This window comes from Suricata suricatta, chromosome 9, assembly GCF_006229205.1.
Source record: "Suricata suricatta isolate VVHF042 chromosome 9, meerkat_22Aug2017_6uvM2_HiC, whole genome shotgun sequence".
NCBI classification, from domain to species: Eukaryota; Metazoa; Chordata; class Mammalia; order Carnivora; family Herpestidae; genus Suricata; species Suricata suricatta.
In genome coordinates, this window is record NC_043708.1 from 36222356 (window position 1) to 36249381 (window position 27026).

At 39.1% G+C, this 27026-nt stretch overlaps 1 protein-coding gene across 1 annotated transcript in view; it reads left to right on the plus strand.

Annotated features, from left to right (window-relative positions):
- The window catches only part of KCNH5 (potassium voltage-gated channel subfamily H member 5), a 292797-nt gene that overhangs the window by 81739 nt on the left and 184032 nt on the right, over nucleotides 1–27026 (plus strand). The window contains exon 7 of the mRNA XM_029951558.1: nucleotides 6857–7283. Within this exon, the coding sequence (XP_029807418.1) occupies nucleotides 6857–7283 (427 nt within the window). The remainder of the gene's footprint in view (nucleotides 1–6856; nucleotides 7284–27026) is intronic.

The following is a 27026-nucleotide window of genomic DNA, read 5'->3' on the forward strand; positions in this document are numbered from 1 at the left end:
TTTTTTAATGAGAGATACATGAGATATTTAAGTGTGTCTAGGGAAGAATGTAGTTGAAGAGGGGGATGGTTGGAATTTTGAGCAGAATAGAGAAAGTTTGTTATCCAGTGGATACATAAGTTCATAAGAAAAGCAGTAAAATTACTAGGCAGAAGAGAGATGTTTTGAGATTGATGATAATGAATTTATAGTGGAGATAATCTGCCCTATTATATGTTCAAGATTATGACTTTCTTGACAGTTAACACAAGCATGAATAAAGCTGATAATTGAGCTAGGATTTGGATTTTGATAGACGTTACAGTGAAGTGGTAGAGATACTAAGAAATTCAGGGTAGGGGTTCCTGGGTGACTCAGTTGGTTGAGTGTCTGACTTTGGCTCAGGTCATGATCTTACAGTTTGTGGGTTTGAGCCCCACATCAGGCTCTGTGCTGAATGCTTGCTCAGAGCCTAGAGCCTGCTCTGGATACTGTGTCTCCTCCTTTCTCTGCCTCTCCCTCACTCATGCTCTATCTCACTCTGTTTCTCAAAAATAAATAAATGTTAAAAAGTTTAAAAAGAAATTCAGGGTATATAGTGTTACTGAGGTTATGGGGCCACATAAAGAAGAGAGTGGAGAATGGAGAGACTTGATGATTGAGAAAAAGTAGATCTGTTGGTGGACTGGAAGTTTAATAAAATTGAACTCTGCAGTTTGTGTAATTGGATCATTTTGCTCAACAGAGAAGAAGAAATGGTCAAATATCAGGATGGTTGAGTTTAAGACTTCAGAGCTAGAAAAACTTTTAGGATATGACAAATTTCAGGTTATGACCCTGGGAGTGGGTGTCTGGGGAGAAATGGAAAGACTGTTGCAGAGGATTTGGTGAAGAAACTGTGAGGCCAAGGTATTAGAAGACTCATCCACATGTATAGTAAAGTTATCTATGGTGATTTTAAGTGTGGTGGGATTTGAAAAATTTAGGAAATATATGAAGTAATAACTTTGAGTTTTTTGTTCTCATGATATATTCACTGGCATGGATCTATTCAAAGCAGAATAGGGACACATTTCCCAGTACAAAAGGTAAATAATATCTAACATTTGTATGTTAAATCTTATTTTACATACCCATATCTTACCTATATTGGATAGTCTTATTAAAATGAGACCTTTGTATCTAGTGGGAATCTATATGGTCCCTAGTGTTAAGTGATACCAAGTATGAAATTCTATGCACATAAGCACATAACAGATGTATTTTCCCCACATTTGTATCAGTTGCCTTTTTTTTTTTTTAAAGTTTATTTATTTTGAGGGTTGGGGTGGGGAGAGGGAGAGAGAGAGGGAGAGAGAATCCCAAATAGTCTGTAAGTGTGGAGCCCGACACTGACTCGAACCCAAGAACCTTGAGATCATGACCTGAGCTCAAGTCAGATCCTTAACTAATGGAGCTACCCAGAGACCCCATTATTAGTTACCTTTTTTCCTCTGCATCACAAACTACTCCAGAACTTTGTGCATAGTAACAATCACCATTTCTTTAGCTCACAAGTTTTTGACTCAATTGGGTGGTTCTGCTAAATTGGGCTAGGTTTAACTTACCTCAGTCATTTTACCCATGCATTTGTGGTAGACTGCTGACTTGCTGGGTGGCTGACTGATCTGGGATGGCTCAAATGAATGACTCAGAGGGCTGTTTCTGTGATCTCTCATCATTCAAAAGCCTCAGAGGTCTTTACATAGCAGCTAGGCTGGGTTCCAAGACCTTTAGCGGAGGTGCTATGCCTCTTGAGGTGTAGGCTTAGAATGGGCACAAAGTCATTTACATCACATGCTCTTGGCCAAAGCAAACCATAAGGCCAGCTTTGACTCAAGGGTTGGAGACTTAGACCTTATCTCTTGAAGGGAGGAGTTGCAAAGTCACATAGCCAAAGGGTGTGGATATAGGAGAAAATAACCACAGCTACATTTTTTTCCTTGCAAACAATCTACCATAACATCCCGAGTGTGGGAATGTAAGATGTAGGTGAGACACCATACACTGGATTTTCCAAACCTGCATGCCTGCTCTGTCACTCCCACTTGTTTGTCATGTATCCTTGGATAAAAAAGTTATTGGATTATCCTCTTTCTCTTTAAAAAGCATGAAGGGAAGAAGGTCAGAAAAAAATATTAGCTGAAAGTAGCCATTTGCCTCCTATCATTAGTGATGGTCTAATGATTTGTGTTTTAAGTGGCTTTATCATTGAAATATTTTATGCCAGTAATATCCCACATCTCTTTAATGTGGGAATCCATAAAAATATTGAGTTAATACCTCAACGATATTTCCTGGAGATTGCTGTGCTTCTGTGGCTTGAGGGGCTTGTCCAGTAAGGAAATTAGCTGGAAAGGTGGAAGGCTGACGACTGAAAGGTCTCTATTATCCCTGCTGTGTTCTATTATGCATTTCATGTGTTTGATGTTCTCTTCCACCTGTTGGAACCCCAGGGATTCATGTGCTAAGAGCTCAGAGGTTGAGATAGAGGCAGAAAACTATTGGACTTCAAAGGAGGGCAAGGAGGTCTGGAAAGTGTGGAGTGAAATGAAGCAGAAGATGAATGAGGAGATAAAACTAGTGGAAAGTACAAGATCAAGAAATTGTTCTCAAAATGGTGTTAGTACAGAAGGAGGGCATTTTTTTGAGGACTGGTTTAAACAGGGAATTACATACAATTTGTGGCCCAATCTAAAGGTTCTGAGAGTGAGTCATAAATAAGAAAAGTCTCTCATATAATACAATATTGAATATGACCCCCTTCAAAAAATTGTATGATGCAGAAGAAATCATGAATCTGCATTATGTACTATGGTAACATGTTAACACAGCAGTGACTGCTGGCTGGATTTTCCTGAACAATATTTTTTATGTTTAAATATACCATACTTAAAGAAAATTAAGTTTTAAGTGTAGAACTCAAAGAATTTTCACGAAGTGAGCACACGTAGTGATTACTAGCCATATTAAGAAACAGAACGTTGCCAGAACCTGACAATTCTCCTCATGCCCGTCATAGTCACTACCTTTCCCCAGCAAGAAAGGGGGCCAGGATCTTGACTTCTAATTCCACAGAAGAGTTCCATCGGTTTTTTAATCTTTTTATACATGAAAGCATGCAGTATATACTGTTTTGTATTTGGTCTTTTTGCTCAACATGATGCTTTTTAGATTCGTTCTTGTTATTGTATATGGATAGTCTGTTCATGTTTATTTTTGGATAATGTTCCACTGAGTGAATGTGTGAGTCCTTATTTATCCATTACATACATTGGAGATGAATGTTTGCATTGTTTCAAGTTTTAAGTATTTAATTGAATTTTATTTTATTTATTAATGTTTGTTTATTTGAGAGACAGAAAAGAGAGAGAGAGCACATGTGCACATGCATGCATGTGTGCACAAGTGGAGAGAGGAAGGGAGAGGGCACTGTCGCACAGAGCCTGAGTGAGACTCGAACCCATGAACTGTGAGGTCATGACCTGAGCCAAAATCAAGAGTAAGATGCTTAACCACCTAACTGACTAAGCCATCCAGGCACCTTTTCATCACATTTTAAAAGCAAGTCATTTCCCACTTTGAGTTTTGATGATAATGATCACATCAAATGCTCTTTAATACAAAACAGTAGTGAATGAGAAAGTTAAAACAGCTTTCCAAACAAAGCAAGCTTGCTTATTTGCATATTAAGAATTCTGAATAACAGTTTCTGAGTTTACAACTCCTAGAAGGGAACACTCTGGACAAATTCAAAGGTGAAACTTCAGGGTTATGTTTGGGAGTAAACAGGACTTTGGGGTAATGGGAGCCCTGCTGTGATGTAAAGACATAGTGAAGATGACAGAGGCAGGGCTGGGCCCCTTGCAGGCCTGCACTGCAGACTGCCGTTGATGTAATGTCCATGATGAGGCCCCGAGGGTACGTGTATTAGAAAGATGACTCTTGCAGGGATCGTCGGGGGTAAGGATAGGAAGGCTGCCCAGTGGCTGGCTGTTGTGGGACAGGCACTTAGAATCTGAGTAACTAGGAATATTAGGAGCTAATACTTAATCCTGTAGGTAGGAGAAAACAGTAAAGGTTGGAGAGGGATATGAATAGATAGATAGGATTTAAATATATATCAGACTGGTAGCCTGTATAGTGTGGTCTGAATTAAAGGGAGTAGGAACAGAGCTAGGGTGACTTATAGAGAGACTCTTGTGGTCCCACAGGAAGAAAAAATATGCAGTCATGACCAAGACAAGGCCTTGAGAATAGGAAAGAAGGGAACTTTTTGAGAGGTTTATTAAGTAGATGTATTTTGAGCACTTGCTCATGTCTAGTGGTAACATTGGATAACTCGCTGGGGATGGCAGGAAGCTCAGGCCCAGGTCTGAGGGACGGGACAGGTAACAATGTCATTCATAGGAGTAGGAGATGGAGAACTCAGTCGGGTGGAGTTGGTCCCCTTTGGTCCCTTGTGAACATCCACGACATGTGCAGATGTATTTAAATGCAGATGTATCGTGAGTATTTGGCCTCTGTATCAGGAGCTCAGGAGACAGGACTGGCAGCGAATCATTCTTAAACAGAAGTCAGTTGAATCATGCATATGCAGTGGATCAGGCAGGACCGGGCTGAGGAGCACCATGATGAGAACCCTAACACATCATAGAAGCATGGAGAGGGGTAGCCCGAGAAAATGATTTTGAAAGAGATGGCGGTTGGGGAGTTGGTAAAATGCAGGAGACAGTGGTGTCGTAGAACCTGTGGCAGAGCTTGCATGCTTGCAGCATACGGTGTAATGTTTCCATAGTATTAGACATGGCCCTAGAAAGTGGTGCTTTTTGCTTAAGTGGGGTCCAGAGAAGGTACCCTTTGGGGCGGACCACCTCTTTCTGGAGGGCTCTGCCTACATCAGAGATCAGGAGGGTGTGCTCTACTGCTGTTGGGACCTAATTCTAGTAGCCCCTGATTTTCACATTCTGGTTGAGAGTTGTGGCTTTTTGAGTTTGAATGAGAATAATGATTTCCTCTCTGTTTTTTCTTCTCTTTGTTTTCAGAGAAAAAAATTCAGGTAGAAATACGTTTACTGTGCAGTATTTGAACAGAAGTATTAGAGTTCCTTTAAAATTTTAAGCTAACTAGAGAAGTACATCCATAGCAACAGTTTTATTTTTTAAATTAATCCTGTGTTGAGTTTGTCATGCATTTGGACTATGGGTTTCTTCGGAGCAGAAGCAAGGCATTTTTATTTTCATGTCCCCAGGGCCTAACTCAGAGTTTGGCCTGTGGAAGTGCTTAAGAAATGCTTATTTTTGTCTCTGTTGTTCGTGAATACACAGCTCCATTTCTGAGAGCATACAAGCCCTCTTGAATCTTCTTGCTTTCAATATCTCACGTCACTGAATTATGCCGATTCATCTTCTGAATTTTCATAATTCTGCTTCTTTTTAAACACCAAACAAAGTTGGTGATGATGTTTAAACATCAAACAAAGTTTGATGTCTGTTTACCCCCCTCAAGTGTTCAAGCAAAATGAGAATTTATTTTAAGGCTGCACTGATGTCACAGCATTTGAGAATAGAAACTGAAATAGAGCCTAAGGTATTGAGGTTGAGACAGAAAACTATCAAAATGCTCCTGCTACTCTTTCATTTCTACAAGGTCTCTTGTTTCTACTTCTCTTTGTTCTCTCTCTTTAAAATATTTATTTTGAAAAATTTAAATCCTATACTACTATATGGAATAGGATATAACCGAATGCATTAGTAACCCTTTCACCATAACTGTCAAGAACTTTGCGATGCCAAAATTAGTCTTACTAATGTCACATCTGTTCCACTATACCAACCAGTTCCTCTGTGTTTCTCAGGAGGAAGCTCAGAGTGGGTTATGCTAGACTCCTGTCTCCCCTCTGGGAGAAAGAATTAGCAGAAAGGGAGTCATGGTCTTCATGAGGCTTGGAGGTGATGGTCAGATGAGAGGCTTCCAGATCACAGCTCTCTATTCCCTACCCTCACCAGAAGCGAATTTATCGTCTTTCCCCACATGGCATATTATGTGCTTCCAAAAAGAATAGTTATGGGGCTTTCATTGATTGAAGAAAGTATATGCTGTATTTCCATTTGAATAATGCTGTATTTGGATTTTAAGCTTCTCAGCAAAATATGAATTATCTTATTGCTGTTCCCTTACAGTATTCTTTTCTATGACTATTGCTAGAGGATGATCGGATTTTGTAGATTACATACCCATTCTATATTCAACTCTTAACTTTTTCAGACTTTACAAATTTAGTGCTTATCATGACTGTGACAGGAGGTGGTGGAAGCAATGATGGCATTTGCTCATTGTCCCTGTGTGCATGGAAGTATTTCCTGTTTGCTTGCCAGTATGATGGGATTCCTTTTTCAGAAGTTTGACCACTCATAGTTATTATAAAATGAGAAGTAAAAATAAATGTTTTGAGTAGAGGAAAAGTTTAATAGGAAGAAGTAATAAAAGGTCTGATTTCATTATCCCATTTCTATGCACTGTATATATTGCATTTGAGCAATTTTCTCCTTTTTTTTCCCCCTCTGTGCTATTTATACTTCACTTACGAAGATAAATTGGATCTTCCTCAGCTAATGAAACGTTGTCTTATTTAATAATTCAGAAACGTCTTATTTCTTGGTGGGGAAAAAATCTGCTTTTTAAAAAAGTTTTTTGTTGACTTAGAGTCAGAGAGCTATATTATGTGTATGTTCTTAGCCTATAAATGGGCGATCAAGTTCATGAAGCTAAATGATTGAATTGGTTCCCAGGCTTTTCTTTTCTGAAAGTGTCTTGTCATTTCTTTTCTTTTCTCTAGGGAATCAGCAGTCTCTTCAGTTCTTTAAAAGTGGTGCGTCTCTTGCGACTGGGCCGTGTTGCTAGGAAATTGGACCATTACCTGGAGTATGGAGCTGCAGTCCTCGTGCTCCTGGTGTGTGTGTTTGGACTAGTTGCCCACTGGCTGGCCTGCATATGGTACAGCATCGGGGACTACGAGGTCATCGATGAAGTGACCAACACCATCCAAATAGACAGTTGGCTCTACCAGCTGGCCTTGAGCATTGGGACTCCGTATCGCTATAACACCAGTGCAGGGATATGGGAAGGAGGACCCAGCAAGGATTCTCTGTACGTGTCCTCTCTCTACTTTACCATGACAAGCCTTACAACCATAGGATTTGGAAACATAGCTCCTACCACAGACGTGGAGAAGATGTTTTCAGTGGCCATGATGATGGTTGGCTGTAAGTATCTTGTTTTGCTTTTTTAATGACAAAAAAATTATTGTTGGTGGTTGTTTTCCAGGCTCCGGTCTCTAACAGGATTAAAATGAAACTACTTTGTCTTCAGAAAGGCATTTAATCCATATTATTTGCATTGGTTTAATTTTTATCCAGCCTTGGAAAATAAAAATGCAAAATAATATATTTTACTTTTCAGACTGTATGAGCACATGAAGAACAGTGTGGATAGAGTGGTATGAAAATCAGAATGGGAACTCTGATTTAATTCTATTCACAGGCTTGTAACTGACAGAGCTCTTTCCAAGGGAGACCAGCATCTAGAAAGGCAGCGTCTGGCACATCGCACAGGTTTTGTTGGCAGTGTATTAAATTCCAAAAAACCCAGGAGATGATGGGTGATACATAGTTTAGAAAATACTTTAGTTAGTAATTGAATTCTTGACTAACGTTGATCTCAGGATAGTTTTCTGTAGGTTTTTATAAGAATAATAATTAAAATTTTTTTTTACAAATCTAGTCTCTGTTGCAAACACTCTAGGTTAATAAACACTCTAGGTTTAATATATGCTCCTTTGAGAAAATGAAAGGATTAGTACATACAAGGCTCATTTGGCAGTGACAAAAATATATGGAAGGTAGCAGGTATCTGAGTACTAAATGCCTGGATGGTGTTCCTGGGACTAGAATGTTCTCTAAAGGACTTGAAAGACCATGTGTTCTACACTCAGACTGAGACTGGATTGTGTCAGAAGATCCGAACAATAAGAAAATATATATCAAAGAAGCTATTTTAATAGAATCATCATCTACTCCTTCAAGTTGACTTAGATGATTTATCCAAACCTAATTCTGACCCTCAGAGTAACCTTAAGATCATTGTACTGGAGGTATGATTAGTGTCAGTAGTACCTGTTAAGCCTTTAGGTCATGGTCATTGGTTTGTGATATAAGACATCCTTTCTGAGATTCCACATTGTGGAAGTTTACATTTTTTTAAAGTTTATTTATTTTGAGAGAGAGAGAAAGAGAAAGAGAAAAAGCATGAGTGGGGCAGGGGCAGAGAGAGAGGCAGAGAGAATCACAAGCTGGCCCTGCACTGCCCAATGTGGGGCTTGAGCTCATGACCTGGGAGATCAAGAATTGGCTGCTTAACTGACTGAGCCACTCAGTTACCCCTATATTTTGACAATGATGGGAAAGATGTTAAGAGGCCTATGAAAAGTCCATGTTTTGGGTCAAAGTAAGGCAGTTTTCACGTTTTCAGAGTTGAGGATATTTGATAGCTCTTGGAGCACCAATGTTGGCAGATTAGCTTCCGCCTCTGCACTCCTCTATGCAGGCACAGAAACAAGAAGGCACAAGTTATGTTCGCTGTTTGGGGATAAAGAAGTAGACTGAGAATGGCAAGTGCCGTCTGCTTCGGAGGCTTGTGGGAGGAAGTGTGTTCCTTCATACAAAAGATCCTGATGCTGAAACTGTTGTCTGTAAACCCAACCTGGTAAGATGTGTCAGTGCTTTATAAATTCAGAAGACAACGTTTTGTCAGATGTGATATTTATTACCATACTACTTTTAGTATTACATAATGCGTTTTGCCTTACATTTGACCATAGTTAGGTTAAAAAAGTTATTTTGAAGCAATTATTGATTGACTGGAAGTTGCAAAGATAGTACAGAGAAGGCCTTTGTGCATTTTTCCTAGTTTCCTCTGGTAATGACATCCTGCAGAATCCAGCACAAGATCAACATTGGCGCTGGTACAGCAACATATGAGTGTAGTTCTGTGTTGTTGTTGTTATCATGTGTAGATTCCTGTAACTACCACCGAAATGAATATACAGAATTGTTCCATCACCAGAAAAACCTTTCTCTTGTTACCCCTTTATAGTCCTACTCACCCCTTTCCCCTACAGCATCCCTAACCCCTACCAACTACTGACCTGCTCTTTACCTTTATAATGTGATTTTGAGAATGTTATGTAAATGGAATCATGAAAACTGTGACCTTTGGAAATTGGCTTTTTCCAGTCAGCATAACATCAAAATTTTATTTGGTTTACTTGGTCCCATCCTTTCTCTACTATATCTAAATGTCTTTCTCCTTATTTTCTCTTTGTTTAGTTCTTGTCTTGATATCAAGATGAAGACCTAGTCTCAAACTTAGTCCTTTTCTTTGCTGAGTTTCTGCTATTTCCTTTTAACACTTGAGCAGTTTTCTGTTGATAAACTAGCTTCTGATATTATTTTTTGCCTGTTGACTTTAGGTGGTTTTTGTTTTTGTTTTTTTATGCCTCAAGTCCAGTTTCTAATGCCAAGATTGTTCCGGGGAGATGCCTTTTAATTTCCTTCTTAGTCCTTGGGTTGTAGGTAATTTGATGGTATGTTTACTTTAAAACAACCCAAGAAGCTGATAGAACACCCTCAAGACCCATGAAGTGTAACAGTAACTTCTCACAATTCCAAAATTTATTAGACACACAAGCTCAAAATCTCAACCACATGTGCCTATTGAAGCTATTTGTAATCTTACTTTTTCCCCCTACAATAACGCCAAGGAAAACAAAACAAACTACTACTGTTCCCAAAATGTATTATCAGCCATAGATACAGCGATACAGTGAGATACAGCACCTCTCTCTCTCTCTCTCTCTCTCTCTCTCTCTCTCTCTCTCTCTCTCTCTGTGTGTGTGTGTGTGTGTGAGTGAGTGAGTGAGAGAGAGAGAGAGAGAGATGCGGAAGAAGAGTGAGGGAAGAGGGAGATAGAAAACAGAAAGGTTCATGCTTTTAGTTGTATTAAGATTCTAGTCAGTCTATTCCATGATGGCTGTTTGAGAAGTACCACTTATAACCTTAAAACACAGTAACTGAGAAAAGTGTTTTATCAAAGAGTTGATGGAAATACCAACTGACTATACGCTGTCAAGGAAAATGCCTATATTCTACAGAAAAAATAATCACTATTTGTAAATCATAGCCTCTTTTTCTGGAGAAACTCATCTGGAATTTTCATGCCTTCTAGCAAAATTGAGAAATTTTACTGGCAACAATTCCAGTTTCTAGGTTCTTTCTGAGCCCTCTTCTTTCGTTAATGGGCTTTCCTCTCTGACCTCTAGGTCCTTTCCCCCCTGACCTGAATTTTATGTGGACTCTGTCCTGGAACACAGTCTCAAGGTTCCCTTGTTTCTATCAGACAAACCTTTAGACAAAATTTATGACTTTCACTAGTTACCCTGTGTTCAATCCCGGTCACCCCGTGTTCCCTCTTGATCCCTTCTGTAGCAGCAGGATCCCAGGGTATTTCTTTTTCCTGCTCTCTGGAGATTTATTGGACTTAAATCTTTTGTTCCATCATTTGCCCAAGGTGGAGAATCCCCTTGCTCAGTTTGCAGAACTGGAAAAGTTTTTTGGATCTTCTCAGCATGGTCTACCACCATGCATTCTTCATCTCAATTTTGTCTCTTCTCAGCTTTGGCATGCTCTATGCCTCGAGTAGAACTCCATGGCTCTGGTAGCAGCCATTATTCTACCTCAGGATAGATAACTCTCTCTCATTCCTCTGCATTTGTCCGTTAGTGAATGAACCTGATGACTCTGCTGACATTAATGACATTCGCTACCAGGGGACGTTTGTGAAAAGGTATTTTTGTGTTTAGTTCTGCTGCAGTTGTGGAAAATAGCATAGTTTAAAAAATGTTTTATTTTTTTATTTTTGAGAGAGAGAGAGAGAGAGAGAGAGAGAGAGAGAGTGAGCAGGGGAGGGACAGAGACAGCGGGTAGACAGGAGATAGCGAATGGCAAGCAAGTCCTGCATTGTCAGTGCAGAGCTTGACGTAAGGCTCGAACTCACAAGCACCGAGATCATGACCTAAGCCAAAATCAAGGGTCAGATGTTCAACTCACTGAGCCACCCAGGTGCCTGCATACTTTTTTTTAAAGATCAAGATGTGGGTAATCTCTGCTTATTTGCAGAGTAAATATTTCATGATACCTTGGTGAAATGTTCTCTAATCCATTTCATTTGTATAATCTTATTGATCCCCTAATAATTTTCTTTTTTCCAAAGATTAGCAACTAATTTTGCTTCTATTCAGAAAGTACCTTAGTGCACTGAAGATTTGTTCTGAGTATAAAACAAAGCAATATGAGAAGAGAGTTTTTCTGATGTGATTATCCTTTTGTCTTAGTGTATTTTTTTATGAATCTGCTTCTAAAGATTTATCAGGGAAGCAATTGCTTACTTATTTTCTTCTTCATTACTAAATGATCATATAAATTATATTTTGCTTTAATCCAACCATTATAAAAATCTATACACTTGCATCTTTCACTATAATTTTTTTAAAAAAGAAACATATAAAATGAAAATATAAGTTATAACTTTATGCCATAAATAATTTATGTCCAACCATATTTTTTTCTTTCTCTTTTTCTCTCTCTCTCTCTCTATTTTGCTCATTTGCTTGCTTTATTTTGTTTTAATACACTGTTAAATACATTAGTAAACCCTTAGCATGTTTCAAAGGACTCTAAGGTTTGACTATGGGTGGGGTGTGCCTGGGTGACTCAGTTGGATAGGTGTCTGACTCTTGATTTTGGTTCAGGCCATGATCTCAAGGTCATGGAATGAAGCCCCATTGGGCTCCATGCTGGGAGTGGAGCCTGCTTCAGATTCTCTCTCTTTCTCTCTCCTTCTGCCCCTTCTCTGCACGCTTTCTCTCTCTCTCAAAAAAGTAAATAAAATAATAAAAATGAAAATAAAATAAGATTAAGCTTTGGGTACTTATTTTGTCTAAGCGATTTTGTTTTGTTTTATTTTTTTCCATCGTTGCCTACTTAGCTGCTAGACTGAGGTGGCCTGACTCATGTGGTATATGGCAATCGGGACCTGTCCTGGAGGGGTGCCATGCAAATTAAGTCTTTAAAAGTAAAACAAAGAAAGACTAAAAACTATAAATATGAAAACAGCTGAGATTAATTAGTAGGCAGGTAGTTATAAAAATGATAATCTGCAATTTTCAAATAGGATGTAATAGAGGATACCCTAAACAGTCTAGGAACTCTGTGTAATTGACTCTCATGGTTTACAGTGCAGCAGACAATTGGTTAGCACATTTAGAAGTACAGCAGAGCTGTCTGCTAGTGGGATGTGTATGAAGAGAAATTCAAATCTCCGTGTGGGTGGTTAAGCCACCAGGGAGCACTTGGTTACCACTGGTCACTCAACCCCACGCGGAGGAGACTGATGTCATGCACCACGTTCTCTAGTGATGATCTAATTTGGCATTCTCTGTGGAGTTCAGATAAAAGCCAAGCTGAGATTATAGACACTGCTTTTATCTCTCTCCATAGGGAAAGCAATAAATAGAAAATGTTGAGACCCAGAGATTGGGAGAACATGGAATAAGTTGAGGGCAAGGGCCTGTGTGACCTTGGAGACTCTGAATCTCTCCGGTTTTAGTTTTTCAGTTGTGTAATGCAGGAGTTGAAATAAACGGCTTTTAATGTTTCTGTCTGTGCTAACACACATCTCAGATTCTGTCAGTGCAGTTAGGCCACTGTTCCTAGAACTGGGTTGGTTATTGGTAATGAGGTTAATAAATGGAAGAGGTGCCACTTACAGGTTTTAGGGCTTTTCAGGTATATTACATATCTTGTTTTATTGGGAATAAGGTGTGTCTTTTATGGAATATATTCAGTAAAGAGGGAACACTGTCAGGAAATATTGTAGAGAAAAGAAAATATCTTTTTGGAAAGAAAAGTGATTTTTGAATAGAAATTAGGCAGCTAGATGGACTGAAAAACTTTTGCTTCAGGACGTAAGAGTAGGGCCAGGGAGAAGTCTGTATATCAGACCAGTGGGAACTCTGAAGCATATTTGGCCCACATGGGTATCCAGGCAGGTGTCAAAGTGAACTGGAAGTTAAATAAAAATTTGGAAGAAATAATATATAAAATAAAATTTAAAGAAATGCTGGTTGAAAAAAATAAAAAGTGAACTCTTTCCCTTTTCCAATATTAAAAAAATTATTCTACAAATCTTAACATGAGACTTTAGATGACTGAGATACAATATTAAATTACATGTTGAATTTTTTCTTGTCCTTGCTGGTGTGGTGTAGGTAGGAAGTGGAGTGTGAACATGCTGATTTTCATTTCTGGTTTTAGATTCAGCCAGATGGAGAGACTTTTAAGCTTAATGTTTATTTTGGAAACTGGGTCAGTTCTTTGTGTCTCCTTTACTTCTGCTTGTAAAAAAGATTTTCTTTCTTTCTTTTTTTTAAAATCTCTTTTCTTTAATAAGCCGAATATCCTATGAGGAAAAACATTTTGTGGAACACAAAGTTCAGGGTTATAAGTACTTTATTTTATGGTTTAGTAGTTTCAGATGTATAGCCCAATAGTTAGAAAAAGACTATGTGATGTGTACTTTATTCCACTTCTTATTCAAGATAGAACTTGTATCTTTTGCAGGAATGTTCTTTTATACTCATGTTTCTTTTTATGCCTAGTCACATTTTCACAAAGCCTCTCAGATTCTATAAAGATTGAGTTTTCCCAGAAAACAGGAAATTTTCTCAGTGGCTTAGTAATTAGTCTGGTCTTTTTGCAAGAGCTTGATCTCTGGAACTACTTTGTGTCTCTGTATCACTCAAAATTATTTAATTCATTTGTCATTGTCCCAAATAGTTATTAAGCAGACAAACTGGATACTTTGTGGCTCTCAGTAAGTTAGTGGTATGGTGCGTGTCAAACAAGAGAATCGCTGAATCATCTCTCTCTCCCATTCCTTCCATCCCCATACTGCCCCCATACTCATTCCCATGTCCGTGTCCATATCCACCTGCATCTCCATCCCCTTCCATTTCCATCTCCATCTTCATCTCTATCCCTATCTTTGTCTTCATCTCCATCACCAGCCCCAGCCCCAGCCCCATTCTCATAACCATCCCCATGTCCATGTCCATGTCCACCTGCATCTCCATCCCCCTTTCATCCCATTCCCATTCCTATCCCCATCTCTATCCCCTTCTCCACCCCCATCTTTATCTCCATCCTCATTCCCATCTCTGTCCCCATCCCCATCCCCACCTCATACCCATCCTCATGTCTGTCACCTGCATCTCCATCCCCTTTCCTTCTCTATCCCCATCCTCACCTCCATCCCCATCCCCATCTCTATCTCCATTTACACATGCAACTCTTCCCCTATCTTTATTACTTTTCCATCTTCACCTCCATCTTATTTGTCTTTATACTGTGAGATAAAAGCTGACTTTGAACAGGTGAATAAATAAGTTGGACTGAACTACAGGGCAGGTAAGAATAGGGGCTGTGTTTGCCCTATTTTTCATTACATATTTAGCACAAAGTATTGTGCCTAGTTGATGGATATGCTCATTAAACATGTTGAACGAATGAAAGAAGTCTACCTAGCTTCTCCTAAGGAATGTAGGAAGATTTATAGGAGGAGGTGACTCATGAGCTTAGAATACAAAAACATACTGGATTTAGGTACTCTTTGAAATAAAGAGAACATATGTGAAAAAAACAAGAAGGAAATGACTTGGTCCTTTTGTAGAACTCCATGTATTTCACTTGCATAGCCTAGTAAGGAGTTTATCTTTTATTCTAAAGGTTGTGGGACAAATACGAATTTCATTCTACTGTGTGGAAGATGATTTGGAGCAGATAAAGGCTGCAGGTAGAGAAACCAGTTAGGAGTCTGTTGCAATCATTCGAGAAGTCATGAACTAAGGTGGTAGGGATATGAAGGATGGTACTTTCAGAACTGGCAAATTGTTTTTTCTGTAAAAGGACAGATAATAACTGTCTTAGGCTTCATGGTCAAGTCTCTGTTGTAACCACTCATGTCTGGGGTTGTAGTTTTTATTTATTTTGAGAGAGCCAGAGTGGATGAGAGGGAGAGAGAGAGCACGTGCAAGGGAGGGTCAGAGAGAGAGAGAGAGAGAGAGAGAGAGAGAGAGAGAGAGAGAGATGGAAAGAGAGAATCCCAAGCAGTCTCTGTACTGTCAGCACATAGCCTGATGCAGGGCTTGAACCCACAAAATGTGAGATCATGACCTGAACTGAAACCAAGAGTTGGATGCTTAACTGACTGAGCCCCCCAGATGCTCCTCTGCTGTTGTAATGTTAAAAGAAACAAAGACATAAATAAATGGACATGTCTATGTTCCAATAAAACTTAAAGTGGGTTGCAGGCTAGGTGTGGCATATTTGTACTTTCCCACAGTATGGGGAGACAGCATAGTTTTTGAAAAGACCATGGACTTTAGAATCAGACAAACCTATGTTCAGTTATTAACAATTTACATCATTTATCTAGACCATCATCTGTAAAATGGAGATCACTACATTGCAGAGGTTTTTTTTTTTGAATACTCAAAAGATAGATTGTGTATAAAATTCCTGAAACCTTTTTTAAGTTGTTATTGGTGAGTGGATAAATGTGTCAAATATGATAGAAGAATCCAAAAGGACTGGAAGATTTCTGGTTAATTCAGCTGGCATGAGTGACCACGTTCTTTTCTGAGGAAAAAAGAAGCAACTATTCCTGGGGGGAAGAGAACGGTTCTATTTTGAATATGTTGAGTGTGAGGTGCCTGCAGGTCATTTAGTTGGTAATGTCCTTTAGGCTAGGCAGTTACAAGTGTGATTTGGGGGTTCCAGGGATGTGAAGCTGGTGAGATCTCTTTGTGAGTCACAGTGTAGAGAAAGTAACCAATGTCGAGGGAGCTCAGGGAAGATTCAGAATGAAGCCGGGAAGGGTGACACTTGAGGAAGGAGGCCACAGAAGGATAAAGAAGAGAGCCCAGAAGGACAAAAAGAAGCATGACTCCAGAAGAAGTTTCTTGCAACTTCAAGAAGGGAGAACAGCAAGATAAATGGGATGGTGAGTCAGGTGGTCTGGTTAGCATTATGAGGTCATTGGTGACCTTCTTCCGAGTAGTTTTCATTGGATGGTTGAGAGGAGACAATCACATGGAGGAATTTACCTTTATGGGATCTAGACCTTCTTTTTTTCTTTTTTCTAATATGAAGGAAAATATGAAGAGAAATTTAACTTAGTGCAGGCAGATTAAGCTTACAAAGTATTTTTCACTGCCAATGCTCTTTTTTTTCTGAATCACCGTTCAAGTCCAATAATATATATATAAATTAGACTATCAGATATGTTACATAATCTTGGAGTTTTCTTTTCATGTCACAAGATAGAAAAGAAAATTGACTTGGAAAGACATTTTTATGAAATCCCACTTTCTAAGAACAGGGATTTTAGTCAGGGAAGAATTTTATTTGTGAAATTATGAGGTAACCTTGTAACAAATTTGTGTTGATTTCTATGAGTGTGTATATTGTCCAAGATAAGTGGTTACCTGGTAGGTGGAATTGTGCTCTGCTAGAGAAAAAGCACCAGGGACTTACATGAGCCGTATGTATGTGGTATCAAGGATCAACTGATGTATAGTTTTTATTTTGCTGGAAACAAAATACAGAATTTTTCAAAGGTTGAAAGACTACCAGTCCACATATGGATATATTTAGAATTTGCTAAAATAAATGTTATGCCCAGAAGGCTTTATGTATGGATTTAAGAATTACTTTGGTATGCTCAGAGACGAGATTTTCTTTGGAGCAATTTCTACGCCAGTTCCTAAGTGACTGCTTCTTACCTCTTTACTTAAAAGTTATATAAATTATGATGACTGCGTCAGGCCTCCCTAGGAGTAGAGGTGCCAGGTATATGCTTGCAGTTTTGCGTGTTGTGTCTGTAGATAGGAAGATTTTTATGGGATGAGAGTTATGTTCTAGTTGACTGTCAGGAAATACTGGAGGCTTTAAAAAATTCTCTCTGAAGCCAGTTCTGAGCTACCCCTTTAGATACTGTCTTCTTTAAAGTTGAATTTATGTTTAACAGCCCCCAAAAGTCTTAATCTATGGAAGTCAAATTTGGGAGCCTTACTGATTTAAAATGAATATAAGAGAAGGACACTTAAACTCATACCTCTAGATAAGACTTAGCAAAAGAGATGGGTGTTGAATTTTCTAATGAGACTTGGACCTCCCATGACTTTGCCTTTTCAGTTTTCTTAGAAAAGGCCTCAAAGGAACCCCAGAGTAGGTGTGTTTTCCAACTCCCTTCTCTTAGCAGGGAACTAACTAGAGAGCACTTCTCTGCTTCATCCCTCCTCCCCGGTCCCACCAATCCCAGACAAACACCAAAATTCTAGATTCCATCATCCCTTGTCCTATTGCTGCACTGTGTCCTGAAAGAATCCCAGTCTGGATCCACCTGCCTCTTTTGCTCCTGTTTCAGGATTGCTGAGCACAGGCTGGAGTGAACCACAGCTATGTGAACAGGTGCTACTACAATGCATGGTTCATAATCTTACACATCTTTGCTTATTTTAGGCCATCTCCCTCTCACATTTTGCTGAGTAGCTATTCTTGCACAGTTCTCCTGTTTCCTTTTCATTTCTCCTAAATCTCTGACTGCCCTTCCCTATTTCAGCAGATGGCCTTTCTTCTATTTCTCTGAAAAGGAAAAGGTGGCTGTAGCAGACATGTATTTCTGTACCTTCTTGACCCTCTTACAAAGACTGTCAGGAAGAGGGAAGTGGATTGGGAATGAGGGTGCCGCCAAACCACACAGGACCTTATAGATCAAATTACTGAGTTTTTCCCAAGTTAGACGGGAAGGCTTTTGAGGGTTTTGGGTCAAAGAGCTGCATGTTTTGTCTTACGTTGTGTAAAGATCAATCTGGCAGCTGTGTGGAAAACAGACTGTAAGGGATCAAGGATGGAAGAGGGCAGATAGGGTAATAGTCAAGGTGAGAGATGATGGCAGTGGTAGTTAGAATAGTTTAGATTCTGGACAAATGTTAGGACCCACAAAATACGAGGGTATGCGAGAAAGCCAGGGTCAGGATTTAATTTAAGGCTTTTGGTGCAAGCAACTGTTACGTTGAGAAGGGTCCTTTGTCATGTTGAGTGGACAGTTAATGTGTCTGAGTCTAGGGTTGTGTGGATGGCCCAGGGTGTGGTCATGTTATCTGTTTTGTCCTTTAATATTTATTTCCTTCAATTATTTGCTCTTGTTTCTTCTGTTTTCCATCTCTCTAGCTCTCTACTGGCTCTTTCTCATTAGCAGATAACATGCTCATGTCCCTTCAATCCAGAAAAACCCCCACATATGTGAACAGAAGAACACTTGAGTTTGCATTCTCTTTGCCTATATCTAATTACCATTTTTAAATGCAAGATTCCAAAAGTGTGCATCTTTACTTTATTATCTTAATTTACTACCTAACAAGTGGACTTCTTTCCCCAGCCACCACTTGAAATACATTTGCTATATTTCATAGACACTTTTTCATCCATGTGGAAACATCTCTGGCTTCTTAATGTTTGTCTCCCCCTGGTTTTTCTCCTGTTGCTCTGGCTATTCTATTTCTTTCACTGGATCATTATACTCCCTCTCTTTAAATATTGGGAAGTGTGATGTTGGAAACAAGTTTTTGAAAGGTCAAGGGCAGTTTTCTTGATAGGCTGAGTAGTATCTCCTTCCAAGGAATGATTTACGGGAATGAGACAACTTCTAGATATCTCCCTCATCATTTTGTCTGATGGTCCCTGTTTTGTATGTCCTTCCCTCCAGAAGTCCCCTGTGAAACTGCCACTATGTTTTCTGAAAGATGTACGTCTCTGTCAGCACACCAGCATGGACTTAGCTGCATACTAGCTCACTGTCACAGTGAAGAAGAAAGAGAGGCTGAGATTTCAGAGTAGAGTGGAAAAAACATTTGGAGCCTGGGGAGCTACTTGGCAGGCAGAGGCAGGAAGGGGCTACAGTGATGATGCCATGAGGGAAGAGTCTCTTCAAGAAAAACTTATTCTTTTTATCTCTGTGGTGGGAAATGCAATCAGAGGTTGATAATTTATGTCCCCCCCCCCTTTTTTTTCCCTGATTTCTTGCCATGAGAACTTTCCTCCATAGTGTGTCTAAAGTATCCCTGTCTTCTGTATCTTATTATCCTTCTATTATGGGCTATAATTATGTTCTTTAATTCTTTCTTTACATATTTGCTGCTTGTCTTCCCAGCTCAAGTGGGAGCCACAAAGGCGGGGAGCTTGTCTGTTGGGTTCACCTCTATATATCTGGTATAATGAGAGCATAGTAGGTGCTCAGTAAATTCTTTTTGAACAAGTGAATAGGTTTTGATACTCCATATTCAAAAGGTTGTGTGTTCAGAGCAAAGCAAATCTATAAGCTCTCCAGATGTAAGTATTTTAATGGTGGGTTTAAACTTTTATACAGTAGAACTTAGATATATGAATATGTGGCTGACTTCATTTTTCTATAGAGAGCTCACTTACTTTGTGACCTACCACCTCACTCTTTTCCATCATTCAAAAGGTATCTTTCTTTTCTAAAAAATATTTTTTAAAGTTTATTAATTTATTTTGAGAGAGAGAGCAGAGGAAGGGCAGAGAGAGTGAATGACTGAGAGGAAGAAAGAGAGAGAGAGGGAGATAATACCAAGCATGCTCTACATCAGCAGTGCTGAGCCTGATGCTGGGTTCAAACTCATAAACCATGACGACATGATGACCTGAGCCAAAACTAAGAGTCAGACACTTAACCAACTGAGCCACCCAGGCACCCCTCAGAAGGTATCTTTTATACCGTACCTATCCTATGGTTATACTTGTTACTCTTTGTCGTGTACCAGAGAGTTCCGGATAGGAAGCAGGATATACTTCTCTGTTGCTCTTGGGTTTCCCCTTACCCTATTTCAAGTTTCTTTTTTCATCTATGTTGCTTGCTATTCTGCCCACCTGTTTCATTGCCTTTTCCCCGCCCCCAATATTTTCTGGGAAAAGAGCTAAGATTTTAACAGTAAAAATAAAACACAACAAGAACAACAATAACAAAAAAGCCATTTGCTGTCTCAAGGGCCTGGCACTTGCAAAGGAAATCTATGCTTTCAAGATTATTGTTTTGGCTACGGACTTAAAAAAAAAAAAGTCTAATTTGAAACTCAAAGCTATGCTGCTTTCTTTGTTCCTAGCCATGTCCATATGCCCCTTGACAAGTGACTGATGCTGTTTCAGTAGGAGGGCAGAGGGGGACCATTAGGAAGAACCAGAGGTTAAAGGCACTCGAAATACTTGTGTGTGTGGTCCTCACCCATAGTCATGGGGAGGTCCCGGAATAAAGGAGTGCATTGCAACCTCCCAATCCCTTTGTGTTCATTGGCTGTAGAAGAGAACTACCTGGGATTGAAATGGTTTAGAAGTAAATTTTTGGACCATATGTAGAATTTAATGCTACAGTTTGGACATTCTGTTCTTAGAAGCCACATAAAGGTAGGACTACTTCAGCCTAAATCAGAAGTGAAAATATCCTTGTCATTGTTGTTGTTACTGTTTGCTAAGGAAACAAAATCATATACCTGCATTTTGGAGAAATTTGCATCTTGAAACAAGTGTGTACAAGTGTGTCCATTTACCGAAAGGGAGCTTTCATTACCTGCTGATATTTGGTGAAAGACTTTCTATTAACTGTTCATTTAGTCATTGGAGAGATTGCCAGAGATAGGAAGGTGATTTGTTTAGAAAAGAATGGATTTGGTTAATATGACAACCCCAGAGATGACAGAGCTGAAATAGTAAAGGACCCAGGACCAACAAAGACAAGGAAGGAAATAAAGTACTTTCTAGACCTCTGGTTTTTCTGACTTGTTTTTGATTTAATCTGTGTGCTAATTCAGATTGTCTGCCTATTTCTTTAGTTTTTATATCAAAGTAATATGTGCACATAAAGAACCATATAGTGCTATAAAGCTTACTTTTGAAAAATAGAAGTTTTCTATTCCCTATGCAATTTTCCATTTCCCAGAGGTCACTTTAAAATAGTTTCAGTTTTTTGTAAATATCTATCTTTTTATCTAAAAACACATGATTATTGGGGAAGATTTTCCATTTTAGTAATTATGTATTGACATCCTTCTTTGGAAGGTTCAATTCAAATATAATTCCTTTTTAATTATATTTGGCTCTTTCTTCATCCCTTAACCACCACTATGTATACATATATACATTTTTCAATTTTCTATCTTCTCAAATATTTAGATCACAAATTTGATTAAATGAATAGTGTGTTTTCATTATCATGACTATGCAAACGCTGTTTGCAGTAGAATTAGGTGGTTGACTATAATTTTCCTGTACAGCGTTTGATTTTATGTCATTTTCCTTCTTATTTTTTTTCTCTTACTGTTTATCTATTTTTGAGAGAGAGTTCATGAGCAGGGGGAGTGCAGAAAGACAGGAAGACAGAGGATCCAAAGCATGCTCTGTACTGACAGCAGAGAGCCTGAAGGGGGGCTTGAATTCACTATCTGTGAGATCATGACCTGAGCCGAAGTTGGATGCTGAACCGACTGAGCCACCCAGGCACCCCTCCTTCTTAGTTTTTCATGTACTTCTCCTCTATCATATAACATTCATCTTAGTATGCTTTTATTACTTAGTTATCAACTTCCTGTCTTTGGAGGCTACTTCCGTGGTGTCTTCTGAATTTCCCGTCCTTACTAGTCTCTATAGATTTGACCCACAGCTCTTACTCAGCCTATCTTTCCTTTCATCTTTGAACCTCAGAATTTCCTTTTCCCTTCTCTTTTGTGGGCCCTCTGTTTACTACATATGTTTTGATAGAACAACTCTTTCAATAGTTTACAGAGAAAGGATGCATAAAAGATAATATTTTGAGGTTGTGTATATCTTAAAATGTCTTTCACTTATCCTTTTGCTTAACTGATAGTTCATCTGAGTAGAGATATAAGGTTAGTAATAATTTTATGACAGAATTTTGAGATATTCTTCCTTCTTCTTTGAGTTTTCAGTGGAATTACTTAAAAGACTGATTCTGTTCAAGTCTTGATTGTTACAAATATGTTTTCTTTTCCCTTTGTTTCTGGAAAACTTGAGAATCTTCTTTAGGTACCCAGTATTATGAAATACTATGACAAAGGTCTCTTTCTATTGGTCTGTTTTAATCTACTCTACTAGATTCTAGAATCTCTTCTAGAGTCTCAATGGGTATGTTTCCTCATTTGAAAATGTTTGTTCTTCACTTCTGGGACATTTTCTTGAATATTTTTGATAAAATCCTTTTATCCCCCCTTTATTGAAATGCCAGTTATTTGGATATTGGATCTCCTGGATTGTTTTTCTAATTTTCTTATTCTTTCTAAAATATTCAGTTGTTTTTTTACCTCTGTGGTCTGGAAGTTTCTCTCAAGCTCATTTTTTTAAAAGTTTATTTATTTATTTATTTAGAGAGTATGCACAAGCTGGGGAGGGGCAGAGACAGAGGGACAGAGAGAATCCCAATCAGGCTCTGAACTCTCAGCACAAAGCCTGACAAGATGTGGAAGAAAGGCTAGACTTGATCAGAGGCTTGGTCCCAGGAACTGTGAGATCATGGCCTGAGCCAAAGTCAAGAGTTGGATGCTCAAAAGATGAGCCATGCAGGTGCCCCTTTCTTGGTCATTTTCCATCCTTCTACTGAGATTTCATTTCCGCTAATTTCTAAGAGCTCTTGAGTTTTCTTTATGTTCCTTCTTATAACATCCTGTTTTTGCTTTATCAGTTCAAAATCTTCTTTACTCATTCTGAGGATGTAGAATAGTTTATGTACAGTTTTCAGATCTTCACATCATCTCTGTGTCCTTCAAATTGATTTTTGGTTTCTTGGCTTTAGTCTCTGTTGCTCAATTTGGAGGCTTTATGCAGATATCTGGGAATCATTGTTGTTTGTTTATGGATGGATTTAGGACTGTGGCCTTAATGTGGAGAGATCTGTTGACTTATTTTGTGGAGAATAATCAACATCAGTATTTTTACATCATCTCTGTTCAATTTCCCCAGAGAAAAATGTTTCCAATTTCTAGGACACAGAATATAAGCCTTGCTCCAGATTTTTGGAAGCTGAATGGAGAGCTGAGAGTTTGACATTTAGAGCATAAACTTTCACTCAATCCCTGTAGTTTCAGTATGATACTTTTTAAAAAATTTTTTTTAAATGTTTTATTTATTTTTGATATAGAGAGAGACAGAGCATGAGAGGGGGAGGGGCAGAGAAAGAAGGAGACACAGAACCGGAAGCAGGCTCCAGGCTCTGAGCTAGCTGTCAGCACAGAGCCCGAAGCGGGGCTCGAACCCACGAACGTGAGATCTGACCTGAGCCGAAGCTGGAGGCTTAACCGACTGAGCCACCCAGGCGCCCCAGTATGATACTTTTAGATGCTCTCCCCTCAGTCCAGAGGGCCTCTTTAGTCTACAAGGGGTAGAAAGGGAACTGCCTGATTCTGGAATTAGGTAGGACATATAGAGATGGATATCTATCTGCTTCTTAAGTATTTTCTTTTTTTATTTATTAAAAATATTTTAGTGTTATTTTTTTATTTTAGAGAGAGAGGTAAAGAATGAGTAGGCGAGTGGTCAGAGAGAGAGGGAGACACAGAATACAAAACAGGCTCCAGACTCTGAGCTGTCAGCAGATAGCCCAACGTGGGGCTTAAACCCACAAACCATGAGATCATAACCTGAGTGGAAGTCGGATGCTTAACTGATTAAGCCACCCAGACACCCTCTAAATAGATTTTTTTTTATGGCCTCTCCTGTTTTATTTTATTTTATTTGTTTTCTTTTATGGTTTATTTTCAGGTTGGTTTCCATGTAACACCCAGTGCTCATCCTGGCAAGTACCCTCCTCCATTCCCAACACCCCTCCCCCTCCCCCATCAGCCCTCAGTTTGTTCTCAGTATTCAAGAGTCTCTCATGGTTTGCCTCCTTCCCTCTCCCCAACTATTTTTGTCCCCCTTCCCTTACCAGATGGTCCTCTGTTAAGTTTCTCCTGTTGCACTTTTGAGTAAAAACATATGGTATCTGCCCTTCTCTGTTTGACTTATTTCACTTAGCTCAAGTGAAACTCAAAGTTCCATCCACATTGCCTCAAATGGCCAGATTTCATTCTTTCTCATTGCCATGCAGTATTCCATTGTATAGATAAACCACATCTTCTTGATCCATTCATAAATTGGTGGACATTTGGGCTCCTTCCATGATTTGGCTATTGTTGAAACTCCTGCTATGAACATTAGGGTACACGTACCCCTATGCATCAGCACTTCTGTATCCCTTGGGTAGATCTCAAGCAGTGCTGTTGCTGGGTAATAGCGGAGTTCTATTGTTAACTTTTTGAGGATCCTCCACACTGTTTTCCAGAGCGGCTGCACCAGTTTACATTGCCACCAACAGTGTAGGAGGGTGCCCGTCTCTCCACACTCTCACCAGCATCTAGTCTCTTGATTTGTTCATTTTAGCCACTCTGACTGGCATGCGGTGGTATCTCAATGTGGTTTTGATTTATATTTCCCTGATGATGAGTGATGTTGAGCATTGTTTCATGTATCTGTTGGTCATCTGGATTACCTCTTTAGAGAAGTGTCTATTAATGTCTTCTTCCATTTCTTCACTGGATTATTTGTTTTTCGGGTGTGGACTTTGGTGAGTTCCTTATAGATTTTGGATACTAGCCCTTTATCTGAAATGTCATTTGCAACTATCTTTTCCCATTCTGTCAGTTACCTATTAGTTTTCTTGATTGTTTCCTTTGCAGTGCAGGAGCTTTTTATCTTGATGAGGTCCCAACAGTTCATGTTTGCTCTTGATTCCCTTGACTTTGGGGATGTGTTGAGTAGGAAATTGTTGTAGTTGAGGTCAGAGAGGTTGCTTCCTGCCTTCTCCTCTAGGGTTTTGATGGTTTCCTATCTCACATTGAGGTCCTTTTTCCATTTTGAGTTTATTGTTGTGTATGGTGTAAGAAAGTGGTCTAGTTTCATTCTTCTGCATGTTGCTGTCCAGTTCTCCCAGCACCACCTGTTAAAGAGGCTGTCTTTTTTCCATCAGATACTATTTTCTGCTTTGTCAAAGATTAATTGACCATACATTTGTGGGTCCAGTTCTGGGTTCTCTATTCTATTTCATTGGCCTATGTGTCTGTTTTTTGTGCCAATACCATACTATCTTGATGATGACAGCTTTGTAGTACAGGCTAATGTCTGGGTTTGTGATGCCTCCCCTTTTGGTTTTCTTCTTCAATATTACTTTGGCTATTGGGGGTCTTTTGTGGTTTCATACGAATCTTAGGAAAATTTGTTCTAGCTTTGAGAAGAATGCTGGTGCAACTTTGATGGGGATTGCATTGAATGTGTAGATTACTTTGGGTAGTAATGACATTTTCACAATGTTTATTCTTCTAATCTCTGAGCATGGGATGTTTTTCCATTTCTTGTGTCTTCTTCAATTTCCTTCATAAGTTTTCTATAGTTTTCAGCATACAGATCTTTTATTTCTTTTGTTAGGTTTATTCCTAGGTAGTTATTGGTTTTTGATGCAGTTGTGAATGGGATCAGTTTTTTAAATTTATCTTTCTGTTCCTTCATTATTGGTGTATAAAAATACAACCGATTTCTGCACATTGGTTTTGTAACCAAGCGACTTTGCTGAATTCATGGATCAGTTCTATTAGGCTTCTGGTGGAGTCTGTCGGGTTTTCCAAAGAGAGTGTCATGTCATGTGCATAAAATGGAAGTTTGGCTTCATCTTTGCCAATTATGATGCCTTTTATTGCCTTTTGTTGTCTGATTGCTGATGCTAGGACTTCCAGCTCTATGTTAAACAACAGTGGTGAGAGTGGCCATCCCTGTCATGTTCCTGATCTCAGGGGGGAAGCTCTCAGTTTTTCCCCATTGCAGATGATTTTCATAAATCTATGGCTTTTCATAAATGACTTTTATGATGTTTAAGTAACTTTCTTCTATCCTGACTTTCTCGAGGGTTTTATTAAGAAAGGGTGCTGTATTTTGTCAGACGCTTTTTCTGCATCTATCGACAGGATCATATGGTTTTATCTTTTCTTTTGTTAATGTGATGTATCATATTGATTTGCGAGTTAAAAATTTTTTTATGTTTTTCTTTTATTTTTGAGAGACAGAGAGAGCATGAGCAGGGGAGGGTCAGAGAGAGAGGGAGACAGAGAATCTGAAGCAGGCTCCAGTCTCTGAGCTAGCTGTCAGCACAGAGCCCAACGTGGGGCTCAATCCCATGAACCGTGAGATCATGACCTGAGCCGAAGCCAGACGCTTAACTGACTGAGCCACCCAGGTGCTCCTGATTTGTGAATATTGAACCAGCCCTGTAACCCAGGAATGAATCCCAGCTCATCCTGGTGGATAATTCTTTTTAAATGCTGTTGATTTCGATTGGCTAGTATCTTGTTGAGTATTTTTGCATTTGTATTCATCAAAGATATTGGCCTGTAGTTCTCTTTTTTTGCTGGGTCTCCGGTTTGGGAATCAAAGTGATTTGGCTTTGTAGAATGAGTCCAGAAGTTTTCCTTCCATTTCTATTTTTTGGAGTAGCTTGAGAAGAATGGGTATTAACCCTGCTTTAAATGTCTGGTAGAATTCCCGAGAGATGCCATTTGGCCCAGGGCTCTAATTTGTTGGGAGATTTATGATAACTGCTTCAATTTATTCACTGGTTATGGGTCTGTTCAGATTTTCTATCTCTTCCTGTTTGAATTTTGGTAGTGTGTTTGTGTTTAGGAATTTGTCCATTTCTTCTAGGTTATCCAGTTTTTTGGCATATAA